The sequence below is a fragment of the Tupaia chinensis genome, unplaced genomic scaffold, assembly GCF_000334495.1.
Source record: "Tupaia chinensis unplaced genomic scaffold, TupChi_1.0 Scaffold000568_1, whole genome shotgun sequence".
Lineage (NCBI taxonomy): Eukaryota > Metazoa > Chordata > Mammalia > Scandentia > Tupaiidae > Tupaia > Tupaia belangeri.
The window spans coordinates 708,863-723,752 of NW_006160082.1; the positions used below are offsets into that span (position 1 = coordinate 708,863).

At 42.6% G+C, this 14,890-nt stretch overlaps 1 protein-coding gene across 4 annotated transcripts in view; it reads left to right on the forward strand.

Moving 5' to 3' along the window:
- The window catches only part of TTC7B (tetratricopeptide repeat domain 7B), a 272,398-nt gene that overhangs the window by 47,948 nt on the left and 209,560 nt on the right, over window positions 1-14,890 (forward strand). For all 4 annotated transcript variants that reach the window (XM_014591391.2, XM_014591392.2, XM_014591394.2 and 1 more), the window contains exon 3: window positions 4,958-5,088. In XM_014591391.2, coding sequence (XP_014446877.1) covers window positions 4,958-5,088 — 131 coding nt within the window. The remainder of the gene's footprint in view (window positions 1-4,957; window positions 5,089-14,890) is intronic.

A 14,890-nucleotide genomic window follows, 5' to 3' on the forward strand; every position in this document is an offset into this window, starting at 1 on the left:
TAAGTACGATGTAGAAAATTGTATTCTCCTGTTCCTTATAAAAATTTGTGCTGTAAAAACAAAACAAAACAAAAACTTAATTTAAAAAAAGCCCAATAAAAATGGAGAAACACTTTTTTTCTTTTCTTTTTTTTTCTTTTTAGAGGTTTTTGCTATAGGGCGCATGCGCTCGCCAGACAAACAGAGACAGAAAGCGAGAAATCACCCCCCAGGGGGGTGGCCACACCGCAATCCCTTCTCCATTCTCCTCTCGGGATCTTGGGCACGCATACACACGTGCTCGGCGTGAGATTTAAGTCACCCGGTCCAGAACTCAAACCGCAGTTGACTACCGGGAGTCCAGCGACATAGCCATTATGCTAACTGCTGGTCCTGAGAAAACATTTTAAAAATAGTTCTCTGATAAAGGGCTTGTATCCAAAATGAACCCATTTGAAAAAAAGGGTGAGAGGCCAGCAGGTGGTGTTGTGGTTAGGGTGCTGGACCTCATGTGGCTACTGCGGTTTGAGTCCTGGACCTGGTGGCTTGAAAAGCATGCCAGGTGCGTGTCGTGTGTACCCAGAATCCTGAGAGGAGAATGAAGGATAAGGGATTGCAGTGTGGCCATCATTTACCCCCCGTGGGTTGATTTCTCACTTTCCTCTTACTGTCTCTCTGTCTCTCCAGTAAGCACCCTATGGCAAAAACCCTAAAAAAAAACAAAAAAGAAAATAGAAAGAAAAGATCTAACCAGACACTTCACCAAAAAAAGGTAACAGAGGACAAATAAGCATAAGAAAAGATGCTCAGCATCTTATAATATTAGGGAATTGAAAATTAAGACCATGACAAGATACCACTGTGCACTATTAGAATGGCTAAATTCTGACAAACAACAAACGCTGACAAGGACATGGAGCAACAGAAACTCACTCACTGCTGGTGGGAATGCGACATGGTACAATTGGATGGCAGCTTGGCCTTTTCTTAACTAAATATAATATCCTTATAAAGTTACTTATAAATATATATTCATTTAACTGTTTCTTTCAAAGCAAACATATTCTTACTAGAAAATCCAGCATTTGCATTTCTTGGTATTTACTGATTGAGTTGGGAACATATATACATAAACACGCACATGAAGGTTTATAACAACTTCATTCATAATTGTCAAAACTTGGAAGCAACCAAAGCACTCTTCAGTGGATGAATGGGTAGGTGGAATATTTAGTGACAGAAATAAATGAGCTATCAAGCCACAAAGAGACGTGGAAGGACCTTAGATGCACATTGCTAAGTGAAAAAAGCCTATCTGAAAAGACTACATCCTGTATGATTCCAACTACATGGTATCTGGAAGAGACAAAGCTATAGAGGCGGTAAGAAGATTAGTGGTTTCCAGGAGGCAAACATGAAGAGGTGGAACACAGGACACTGTTAGGGTGGTCAGTCTTATTCTGCAGTAGACTGACAGTAATGCTGGGTACAGGGGGACCAGCAGTTGGCGTAATGGCTATGTTGGTGGACTCCCATGTAGTTGACTGTGGTTCGAGTTCCAGACCCGGTGGCTTAAACTCACGCTGGGTGCATGTGCATGCGTGCCCAAGATCCCGAGAGGAGAATGGAGGAGAAGGGATTGCAGTGTGGCCATCCTCCCTGGGGGGTGATTTCTCGCTTTCTGTCTCTCTGTCTCTCTCTTTTTCTGGAAAGTGCATACAACCTTTAATGAAAAATCTCTCAAAAAATATAATAATAATGCTGGATACTTGACTCTATGTGTTCATCAAAAGTCAGATTTTTTTTTGAGAGAAAGATTTTTGCTGTAGGCACAACCTTTAATGAAAAATCTCTCAAAAAAAATAATAATAATGCTGGATACTTGACTCTATCAAAAGTCAGAATTTTTTTGAGAGAAAGATTTTTGCTGTAGGGTACATGTGTTTGCTGGAGAGACAGAGAGAAACAGAGAGACAGAAAGTGAGAAATCATCCCCCAAGGAGATGGCCATGCTGCAGTCCCTTCTCCTCTATTCTCTTCTCTGGATTTTGGGCACACATGCACATGTACCTTGAGTGAGTTTTAAGCCACCTGGTCCAGGACTCGATACGTGGTTGACTACATGGGAGCCCAGTGATGTAACCATTATGCCATATGGTGGTCCCAAAATCATAGAATTTTCAACACAAAGAGCAAGCCCTAATGAGAAGTACAGACCTTAATTTGAAAAAAAAAAAAAATTCCATAATCATGAAACTTAAAATGGTGGGCCTAGCCATGGAGGTTCAGTGATAGCACAGCACTCTGCAAAGCTGGAAGCCATATGGGAGACTAGAGTTCTATGCCCAGGTTAACCTAACCTGTACATGCCGAGTACATGCTCAGGCTTGTGATCCTGGCTGCTGGGAAGGCTTGGGGGGAGGGTCACCGTGTGAGGTCCTGTTGAGTGTGCTGCTTTCTTGTGAAAGAAAGAAACTTTTAAAAATGTGTAGTTTATTATAAGCCAATTTTACTTCCATGAAGCTATTAAAAAAATAACAAAGTCTCTGGCTGAGCTTCTCCTTCTGTGACAGAGTGATAATCTCTGAGCTCCTAGGCTCTGTCCTCAGTTGCTGTCTCCCTGTGAGTAGAGGTGGTTTCTCCTCCTTCATGCACAGTGTAACCATCTGCTATAGCTTTCTATAGCCTGGAGAGACTTAGAGTGTTTGCAAAGAGCAACCTGGATAAAGCCATTATCAAAATGATGCACAAGGGAATCTGGGTTATTTCCTGATGTTTAGCATGGCTGATCCTCTCTGCAGTGATGGCACTCAAAAAATTAGCAACTAGCAGGATGGGTATTTGTTGGGTGGCTGAAGACCTGGTTTCTGGTCCCTGTTATTCTATTAACTATCAGATTTGGGGCAAGTCACTTTCTCTACTCTACCCTGGCAGATCTCAGTTTCTTTATCTGTGAAACGAGTGGTTTGGAGCAGGGACTCTCGGGCCCCTTCCTATTCCAGGTCCCATTTCTGTCAATATTAAACCTTCTCTCACGCCTTTAAATAGCATGAATGTGTACAGTGTGCGTGTACATGCGTCACAGGAGCCTGGTGCAGCAGAAGCCCTGCTGTGTGAGGAGACACTGGAGACCTCCCCACAGTCTACCCCTTGGTCTGCCTCTCATTTGTGAGGAGAGACCCTGTCTCCAACTTGCTCCAGGCTAGTCACCTTGGTGGAGGGCAAACGTTGTGGTGGGTTCAGCCAACAGCTGGCTCTCTCAGCTTTGTTGTATTTTTCTGTCTTTCATAATCCCAACCCTGAAATCATTCTTGGCAAAGAGTATCTCTTCCATCTCCAAAGAAATGCCCATAATACAAAGTAATACGTATTTTCTTAGTCCAGAACTGAGAGGTCTTCTCTGTGTTATTGTGACTTTTTGTTTGTTTGTTTTTGGAGAGGTTTTTGCTATAGGGTGCGTGTGCTCGCCAGAAAGACAGAGAGAGGCATAGAGTCAGGAAGTGAGAAATCACCCCCCCAGGGGGGATGGCCACACCGCAAACTCTTCTCCTCCTTTTCGTCGCAATCCCTTCTCCTTCATTCTCTTCGGTTGGGCGGGCATGCAAGCATACGTGCCCGGCATGAGTTTAAACCATCGGGTCCGGGACTCAAACCACGGTCGAACATGTGGGAGTCCAGCGACATAGCCATTACGCTAACTGCTGGTCCCAGTGTTACTGTGACTTTAAAACTCTAAGGCTGGGGCCAGCAAGTGGCATGGTGGTTAAGGAGACTGGATTCCCACATGGCTGACTGTGGTTCAAGTCCCAGACTTAGCTTGAAAATCATGCTGGGCATGTATGTGTGCATGCCCAAGATCCTGAGAAGAGTATGGAGTAAAAGGGATTGTGGTGTGGCAATCCCCCTTGGGAAAGTGATTTCTCACTGTCTCTCTCCAGTGAGAGCACGCACCCTATGACAAAAACCTAGAAACCAAAGATCAAAAAAACCCAAAAAACTCTAAGGCTGGCAGTTAGCTTAAATGCTGGAAGATTTCCCTAGTAACTAAGACTGCTGAGAGCAGTAAAAAATTTTTCGTGTGTTCAATTGGTTAAGTGTACATTTAGAGTAGAAGATACTCTTTAGTTAATACTGCATTCTAAGCTAGCTTTACTTATTTTAAAAAATTCTTTAAGGACCTTGGGAATATTTAAATGAGAATGTGTCTATTAGTCAGAATTCTCCAGAGGAGTAGAACCAATAGGACACAAGATCTGTATGTGTCAAACTAGAGACCCAGGAGAGCTGTTGATACAGTTCTAGTCTGAGTCTGGAGGTTTGAAAACCCGGAGAACTGATGGTGTTAAGTTCCAGACTAAGAGCTGGTAGGCTCAAGGCCCAAGAAGAGCCAATGTTTCCGTTCAGATCCAAAGGCATGAAAAGATCCATATCCCAGACCTACGCAGTCAGGAAGGAAGAGGTTGCTCTTTTCAGCGTTCTCTATTCAGGTCTTCAGTTGATTGACTGAGGCCCACCCTGTTGGGGAGGACAGTCTGCTTCACTCGGTCTCTCAATTCAAATGTTAACCTCACCCGGAAGCAACCTCACAGATGAACCCAGAATGATGTTTGACCAAGTGTCTGGGGACCCTGTGGCCCAGTCAAGTTGACATGTAAAATTATTCATCACGCTCTTTCAGGTCTGAATGAAGTCATGGTGAAATACCCTGTCAAGTTCTCAACCTACACGGCAAAGTCAGTTGTATCCTTCTGTATACCTAGTGGCCTTTTTTTCTATAGGTTATGGGTATTCCTTTTTTTATTGTATCATCTTCATGTTCCATTTTGTCCTTACAGACAGAGAACAGAGGATGGAGAATCTGCTTCTCTGATTCCCTGTGATATCCGAGGATCATTTTCACGCTCTCTAGAATAATATCTAAAAATCAAGCTCATGAAAAACAACGTATCTGTTTTTTGTGTGTTTAATTTTGTTTCAGGACTTTGTTTAGAGAAGCTGCCTATTTCATCTTCAACCAGTAATCTCCACGTGGACCGGGAACAGGATGTCATCACCTGTTATGAGAAAGCAGGGGACATCGCACTCCTGTACCTCCAAGAGATAGAAAGGGTGAGTAGGACTGCCTGTCTTTTCCAGCTGATAATTGCTTTTTCTAAGTCAGATTGTAGACAGCTGTAGTCAACCTTGAGCAATCCTTCAACTTGTCTGCGCCTGAATACAAAGCTTTACTTATAGTCCTTAATGTTAAGGAAGACAAAGTAGTGATTATGGTACCTTGTTAAAAAAAAAGAACAAAAACAAAAACAGAAAACAAACAGGTGGTTCAGTGTTTGTGAAGCATTTTTAAATTGAGCAGATGGAAAATATACACCTGTTTATAGCCTCAGTACCCTGAAGCTGGCTAATCATTCCTGTTATTCTAAGCAGAGTGAGTTGAGCTTCATTTGTACTTGTGTGGACCATACACCGGTATGGTGTTCATCTAGGGTTTGGGAGGCTTTACCTTGATGGATGTGGTTAGGGATTTTGATCAGCCTGCTGGAAGCAGGTTGTGTATCCCCTGAGGCCATCTGGGTTGGTCTTCTCCCAGAAGTTGGGATTCATCTGTGGTATGGAGCATGGAAATCAACCACTAAAAAGGGTCACATGAGCAGAGAATGAGTGAGCAAGGGACCTGAGTACACACCCTCAGGCAGAGGAGACTGGAGGCTGGAGGCTGGAGGCTGGAGGGTGGATGGGACCCGGGAGATAAGGGCAGCCGGTCTGTTTAGAAGGATCTTTGTCTTATGGTTCGACTCTTTACAAATTTCCTTCCCATCACAGCCTTGCTTTCCCATCTGTAAAAAGAGCAGTGTAACAGTTCCTACTTTGTAGAGTTCTTGTGAGGATTATATAAGGTCATGTGAATAAAGGCACTGAGCCCAGATTCAGGAAAGTAATGGATTCTTGGTAAGTGTCACTTACTTTAAAAAAAAAAAAAAAGGCAATAGCTTCTATCAATCCCTGCTGCTAGTGACATTCCTAGGAATTCTAAAAGATGAACACTGATATTGACCTTTTGAGAGCCATAGATGTACTCTGTAAGATTGTTTGAAATAGTTAGAAATCCCGTGAGACTTTGGAAAATGATCAGAAGTCTTGCTTTACATCAGTTTTGTTTTTTGTTTTAAGTTTATTTATTTATTCTTCCATGAATGAGAGAGAAAGGAGAGATAGATGACTCCCCTAACAGGGTATTTTGATGCTGCAATCTCCTTCCGGCCTCAGCTAGCCCTGAATTGTGGGTAAACGCATGCCCAGCATGCTGGGGAGGTCTCTAGATGTGAACCTGGAACCTTCCCACTCTGCCTTGCAGTGTCATGTTTTACCTCTGTGCCACCATCCGGCCCTTCGATCAGTTTTCTGGGCGCTTTGTTTCCATGAGGATTAGAACAGAGAAGACTACCAAAGTTTTACAAGCTTTTGCTATTTTATAAACGTACAGGTTAGAAATATTTTTTTCATAATTATTTTGTAGTGTGTAGTGTGTAAAGAGGATGAAATTTGCCTTTTAGGACACAGGGAGGGTAGAGTGAGAATCACAAAGGAAGAAGAGGTGGAGAGCGTGATGGGAATAGTGTTTGACTTGGACTTAACCAGAATGGATTAAACGTCATGCTTCATGAAGTCTGGGAATTCAGGAAGACATCTGGCTTGCCAAAATGGTGTTTTACCAGGAGGTGGCTAAGGAAAGGGGAGAGAGGGGACTTTCGTTTTAACTTGTTTTTGGTTTTCAGACTTTCTGATAGGATCTTTAGAGACATGATCTTACAAACTGTCTTTAGAATCCACATTAGATCCCCCGTCTTCCTCCTTGATGGGCAATGCTTGGCAGTGAAGTCTGCTTATCCCAGCTAAGCTGTTACTGTTGACCACATAACCCTGGCCACTAAGGGGCCCAAATTTTATAGTTCATGCTTCAGTTGCTCAGCCCTGTCATGTCGGAGCTTCTTTCTCATGGCTGAGGAAAGGAGGTTCGTCTGTTAATGTATCTGTAATGATGCAGGAGTTGGTAGATCTAGATACATTTCCTGTCATGTTCATTCATAGCTACATATTTACTGCTGAATTCTCTGGCTGGACCATTAAGGATACTCATATAATCACAGAAAAAAAAAATGTTACACACACTGGTTTCAAGAAAGAGTGATCAAAGAATGTTAGATTTTGAGAAGAAAACTGAGGCCCAGAAAAGGAGAGCCTAAGGACACACAGAAAGTGAGGTCAAAAGGAGTATTAGAGGCAGCTCTCCTGGCACCTAGCTCAGGGCTAGCACCATCCGTTCTCCCAGGCCACTGCAGAGCAGTGCAGAACTGTGTCGGACCCTCAGGTGTAGCAAGTGCCCAGTAAGCAGCTGATCAAGCAAGCCGTAGCTTTTGGTAGCATGGGGAAGCAGCTTGTCAGCCTGGGTTTAACCTTAGCCTATATGAATGCCTTTCAAATGTCTAGCTCTGATTTCTTTCAGTACGAGGGTTTCTTTATGGAAAAAACCACTTGGGGCCTCCCTAGATTTCAGCAAGCTGGGGTATTTATTAGCAATGAGAGAATGAACCAAACATCAGTTTTGATTATAGTTGATACTCAAGAAGGTCTGGAGAAAAATAACTTTCCTTAAGTGGGCCATGGGCTCAGTGGAAGTTCAAGGGTTTTATGTGACAAGATAATTGTGTGCTGGTCAGAAGACACTTGATTGGCCTTTTGCTTTTTAAAAATTTTCAACTTGGGCTAGCCAGTGGCATGGTAGTCAAGGTACCCTGATCCCACATGGGAGACTGCATGGTTTGAGTCTTGGACCCAGTAACTTAGAAAATATGCTGGGCATATGTGCATGCATGCCCAAAATCCTGAAAGGAGAAATGGAGGAGAAGGGATTGCGGCATGGCCATCTCTCATGGGGGAGTGCTTTTTCATTTTCCCTCCTCTCTGTCTCTCTCCGATTCTCTCTGGTGAGCATATACCCCCTAGCAATTGAAAAATAAATAAATAAATAAGTAAATAAAGTGTTCATAACGAATTTTAAACTTAATTGACTTAATTTTGAATTTAATAAGAATTATGCTGAATCGAAAACAGAAACCTCAGAGAAACAGAATCTTTGAGAACAGAGAGCCTTGGGCAAGCTTAGGCAGATAGTGCTCCCTGAGTGGCCCTATTAAGCAGAAAGTCACACATACAATTTCCAAATTTGTTAAGCCTGGCTGAGGCGGCTTAGCGGTTTCCCCCTCACTTCCCAGCCGTTCTATGGTAAAGAAACTCCTGTTTGCTGGGAACTTTTGGCATCTTACTTATTAGTATAGAACTTTTTTTCTTTTTAAAAATAATTATTTATAATAATAATTATTATTTAATTTGCTATAAGGCACATGTACTCACCAGAGAAAGACATCGGTTGAGGGGTGGACTGAGAAAGCAAGCCGCCAGGTCTGGGACTTGAACTGCGATGTAGGAGTCCAATGCCCCAACCACTAAACCACCTCCTGGCCCCATTAGTATAAGATCTTAACTTCACTCACTAGCAAAAATAAAATTTGGGGAGAACTTTTGAAGACAGTTTAGAGGGTTGTGACGTATTTTTTCTTTTTAATTTGTCAAAGGGTGTGTGCACTTGGCAGAGAGACAGAGAGAGGGAGAAAGCGTGCCCCACTCCCATGGGGCATAGTGGTGCCACGATCCCGTCCTCCATGTCTCTGTCCTGTCAGGGTTTGGGGCACACATGCACATACGCCGGGTGTTTTTCAAATTGCTAGATCCAGCATTTGGACCAGGCCATCAGCCCTCTGGGATCAGCCCTCTGGGGCTGGCCCCCTTAACTACTAGACCGTAAGGCCAGCTCGACCAGTGTTTTTTTTCATGTCTAGAACCAGCAGCTCTGTTCTCCAAGTGTCTCTAAGAGTGGGTATCCAGTGATGTCGAGTTGTTCATCTCCTGGAGAGCAGGAACTCTTAGAAAGGGAGCTGACCTTGACTTCCCCTCTAGGCAGCGAATGAGCTCTGAGAGGCAGCACAGCGCTGTGGTGAAGTGACTGTCGTGCTGGGATTCTGGCCTTGCTGCTCCGGCTGTGGGATGTGGGGCAGGTTACTCAACCTCTCTGTGCCTCAAGATCCTCCTCTGTAAAACAGCAGTAAGGATTTCAACAAGGCTGTCGTTGTAAGGATGATTGTCAAGTCACATACTCTCTAGTACTTTGTCAGCACCTGATAAATGCTAGCCTAGTTATTATTGGTGCCTGGCTGTGCAATCTTTTCTAATATTAGAAGATTTCAGATATTTAGATAAAAATCTAGAATATTACTAACACAGTGTTTTACTAAACATGTGATAGTATTTTTAGGGGGATGTTCATAGAGTAATTTCTTCAGGAGCACTTGGGTTTGCCTTTTCTTGTGCCGAAGCTAGTGGAATAGCACTTCACCTAGAGGTCCTCCCTCTGGGTTCTGGATTGTTTACTCCCGATGGTTTGACCTTGGCGCAGTGGTTTATCCCGAGTGTTCCCTTCCCATTTCATGGTGGGGCTAATTCTGCCTGACTAGCCTGGATTCGTGGGTTCCAGGAGCACCAGTTGGGGTCCAGGCCGGATGCCGGGAGCTTCCATGTGTTATTCTTCCCCCTGGTTCCAAACATGGAGACAGGACCAAAGAAAATGTGAATCCATGAATGCTGTCTGCAGTAAACACTTGTGTAGTGTTGTCCTTGTTTTATGAGGGTCACAGAAACATCTTCTAACAATCTTTTCTGATAGTTTTCTGAAGGGGAATCAAAAGATACCTCTAAAACTGTGCATGCAAAATAACCTAATCAGATAAATCAAATTAGCACAAATAGGATTAGAAACAACATAGGATGGCCTTGATGCGTTTACCTTCAGATGGTGGCATTCTGCCACCAGTAAATAGAGTTAGCTGCCTCGCCAGGAGCGTCTGGTGGGGCAGCGATGGGAATAAAGATGACTTCATCCTTGGGTATCATAACATGCATCCTGCTTGTGGCGCGTGAAATCATCCCGTCTCTGTCCTCTGCGTGCACCAGCCACCAGCTGTTGTGGCTTCTTTGAGCAGGAGCAGTGCCAGGGTGGACCTTTGCCTCCTGCTGACAGTTCATTTCTTTACACCCTGTTTTAGAAAAGAAGCTAGTGCTGAAATATGGGGCGCCCACAGCTTTTATTTACTGTTGTCGCGCTGAAATTTCGAGAAGAAATGCCAGGTCCGCACACTGCAGTGCGCACCCCAGGGTGTCACTGTTAGTCACAGGCTGCACGGTCGTGCTTTCGGCCTATTCTGTCCTCCCTACAAGAGGGACTTGCAGGGACCTAGCTGAGGTGTCGAATCCAGAGCTGGATTAGATTAAGGTTACTGTATGTCCTGAATTCAAACCAAGTGTCCTAGGAAAAGTTCCCAACGTGGCTGATGAGAAAGACCACGTGTGACTGCAGAGGGCCAAGTGGCTGTACTTTTGGCCTTACAATGTGAGACAATAAAGGCAGATTCTTGTTTTCCTTCCCCATTCTGGTCTCTACCTTTCCACTCAAGTCAAAGCAGCAGGTGACAGTTCAGTTTGCTGTCCGAATAAATACTTCTTAAAGAAACGTCCAGAAACAGACTGTCCGATCGGTGTGCTTCTGCCCTAGAAACCTCCGCTTGGAGCCTGTCATCTGACTGGCTGGAGAAGAGGGCTGCCACACACCCAGCTCTGAGTTAGGAGAGTGGAAACCAGGGAAGGGCAGTCACTGGTTTTAAGTTTTGTAAATTTCCTTTAGTCTACTCTCATAATTTTACAGCATTAAAGGATATACCTGTCTTTTTTTACTTAACAGTGTCAAAACTTCAGTGTTTTCATGGCCATGTAATGTTTCAAGTGAGTGGAATTCCCGTTTTGTTGGGTATAACCTGCTGTTACAAATAACGCTGCCATGAGAGTTCTAGAGAGGGTTTATTTCAATATTCAAGCTTTAAAAGCAATAACGCTGCCATGCCGACTTCCCTCAGGTCGCCTTTCCCTTGCATGGCACTATTTCCTAAGGGCAAATTCCCAGAGGTGGAGATTTGTGTATGATTCTATTACCACATACTATGCCCAATGACCTTCTCCAAGTCATGTAACATCCTGTACATTTAACGCAGTGCAGGGGAGTAGTGGTTGCTTTGCAACCTTGACAGGTTTACCATTTGAAAGTTATCTTGCTGATTTACTAGGCCAAAAAATTTTGCCCTTGGGACCAGCAATTGGCATAATGGCTATGTCACTGGACTCCCTTTGTCGACTGCGGTTTGGGTCCCAGACCTGGTGGCTTAAACTCACACCACGTGCGTGTGCGTGTGTGCCCAAGATCCCGAGAAGAGAGAAGAGAAGTGATTGCAGTGTAGCCATTCCCCCGGAGGGTGATGTCTCTCTGTCTCTCTGTCTTTCTGGTGAGCGCACGCGTCCTATAGCAAAAACGTCTCCAAAACAAAACAGAACCCTGTACCCATCAGCAGTTACTCCTCATTCATGTCCAACCTCCCCAGCCCTAAGCAGCTACTATTTAGCTTTCTGTCTCCAAAGATTGATATGTTCTGGGCATTTTATTTAAATAGAATCATATATAATATGTGATCTTTTATGACTGACTTTTTTGGCTTAGCATAAAGTTCTTGAGATTTATCCCTATCATAGTATGTATCAGTACTTCATTTTTTAATGCTAAATAACATTCCATCAAATGGATATACTATATTGTGCTTATTGGTCCACCATTTGATAGACACTTGGGTTGTGTTCACTTGTTGCTGCTGATGAATTATGCGGCAATAAATAATTTTCTAGGGGGGCGGCAGGTGACACGGTGGTTAAGGGTGCTGGACTCCCCACATGGCTGACTGAGGCTTGAATCCCGGACCTGGCGGTCTGCTTTCTCACTTTCTCTCTCTCTCTCTCTCTGTTCTTCTCTGATCAAATTAAAAATAAATAAATAAGTAAATAAAATAAAATTAAATATAAATAAATAAATAGATAAATAAATGTTTTTCTATCTGTTCTTGTGTGGACAGAGATTCTTTTATCTTGCGTATAGTCCTAGGGGTGGAGTTGCCAGGTCATTTATATGGTAACTTTAACCTTGTCATATTCTTTGTCTGGTTGTTTGTCGTGTCCAATTTTTAAAACTATTTATCTTACAATTTGAATAAACCGTGTATCATAAGTATGTTAATCCTTTACCATATTCACTCCAAATATTTTTCCAGTTAGTAATTTTCTACTTTAAGTTGTTCATAAATTTTGAGTCTGTATATTATTGAATCTGATCATCTTTTTCATTACATTTTACTTCACTGTTTTTAAAGCTTGAATATTGGGAAAAAGCCCTCTAGATTTTGATAAGTTTTCAACCACTTTCTATATTTGAAAAAAGAAAAAAACTTCCAATTCCCAAATCTGTTTGAAAGTTTTGTGAAGTGTGTTTATATCTTCCATGATAGGAGAGACAGAGACAGGCATTCCGTGTAGGGTCTTCATTGCCATGATCCATTCCCCTCAGCTGACCTGGGTAAAGCCGTGCATGTGCGCATACCCAGTGCTCAGGGAGGTCCCACTGTGAGAAACCACGTTCTTTCCCATGTGGGTCCAAGAGCATTATCCCTGAGCCACTGTCTAGCTCCCAACTTGGAATTTATTTTGGTATGTGATATTAGGTATCACTCCAAATTAGTTATTCCCAAATTTCAGTGCCACTGTAAGATGGTTTTTATCTTTCCTTTTCATATTTTTTGTCTTATATTTTTACTCAGTAAGATTTTAGTCACTAGAATAATTTCTGGCTTTCCTCTTTTTTTCTACTAATCTTATATTGCACCAATATGACACTGTTTAATAAGTACTTCTTTATGATAGGTTTTAGCATCTGAAGGATTAGTAACTACTTGTTATTTTCATTTTTCATTATCACTTTTTTTCTTCTTTATATCTCCAGTTACGAATAGTTTTTAAAAAGTCTATTTCTTTTTCTTTCATAAGTAAGAAAGACAGAGAGAGAGAGAGAGAGAGAGCGCTCACCCTTTACCGAGTCCCACACCACATTTCACTCCCAGATTCGCCCAGCGTCTATCATGGGTATGTTACAGCTAATATGTTCTGGGAGCCTCGAATGTGAACACAGACCTTCCTATGTGGATTGGCTTCAAAGAGAAGCAGCATTATCCACATCCAAATTTTAGAATAATTTGGTTGAATTCAAGAAAATTCCTGTTAGTATTTGATTCAATTTTGATTAATTCTATGCATTAATTTGGAGAATTACATTTAATCTTATCTTGTCTGTAATCCTGTTCCCATTTTAATCCTGTTCGTATTTGCTATTTTACAGATTTCAGTAGATTTATTTTATTCCCACATCTTTCCCATTTGTAATACTTGTGAGTCGGAGTACTTTTTTAGTCATTATATTGTCACATGTAAGGGTCCCTATGATTTTTAAATCCACTTGCACAAACATTGGTTGAATGCCTTCTGTGTTTTGGGCGCTGTGCTTGACACCAAGGGCACGAGAATGAATAAGCCACAGAGCATCTCCTTAAGCACCTTCCCATCTCATGAGGCCACAGGTCCATAACCAGGATGGAGAGTGCTTTGGTGGGATACCCAGGGAACTCCGCAAGCCCAGAGAACAGTTTGGTCCAGTGTGGAAGTTCTGGGACAGTCCCTGGAAGAGATGACACCTGAGTGGAATTTTGAAAGTGGACAAGGATAGCAGTATAAGATCATTGGTCATGACGCTGAACTCTTCTATAAAAATAGAGTTGATTCTTTTCATTTTTTTCTAAGAATACTGTTGTTTCTTTCTTTGTAATTTTTTTCATCTCTCTCATGACTTTTGCCAGAGTTTCATAAACAATGTTAAGACGTAAAGGTGGTGGTACATATTCCATTTTTGTTTCTATTTGAAGATAACTCTTTTATATATCTGTATTAAGGATTATAATATTTATAGACTAATTAAGTTAATAATTGACAATTCAGGGACCAACAAGTGGCGTGGTGGGTAAGGGTGCTGGATTCCCATGTGGCCGACCATGGTTTGAGTCCTGGACCTGGTGGCTTGCTTTCCCACTTTCCCTCTCTCTTTCTCTGTCCCTCTTGGGCAAGTTTAAATGAATAAAAGTTAAATTAAAGCAAAAATAATTGACAATTCAAATCAACCGTGAAGTAACCATTACTATCCCCATTATATAAATGAGAACAGTAAAGGTCTGCAGCATCAAAGGAATTGTCCAAGTCCATAGTGATGCAGTGTGTCAGAACCAGACCTTGAAACTAGGTCTTTTGAACTAAAATGTTTGGCCCTGTTTCCTGTGTTATCATGCTTCCTTGGTCATAGGGTGTATGCTTTTGCTTTTCTAAAGCAGGCCACACTTGCTAAGGATCCTTGTTGGCTGTTCTCCCACAGGGAGGTGCTTATCCACAGAACAAATGGTGGCTTCAACACTGCCAAGCAATGCTCCTGCCCAGCCCCATGTGTTGGAAGCTCTTTGTGAGGAGGGGATTAAATTCAAGATGCTTACACTGCAGAGTAAACCCTGAGCTATGCTACCCCCGCTGCTTCATCTCTCAAATCTTTCCCATTTGTAACCTAAAGCCTCATCCTGGCAGCCCTAACCTCTTGTGTTTTGGACTTTGCTTTGCAAGCAAACCCAGACTGATGGGAGAAGGAGAAGGAGTCAGGTGGACCTGGGTTTCAGTACCTACTCTAACTCCTCCTAGCAATATGATTTGGGCAATTCATTCAGTGGAGCAGGGTCACAGTTTCATCTTCAGTAAAGAAAGGATACTGGTGTGTATCTCAGTGGATTTATTGTGGAATAATGAGATTGCTTATGCATCCATGTAGAGCCTGAGGTAGAGT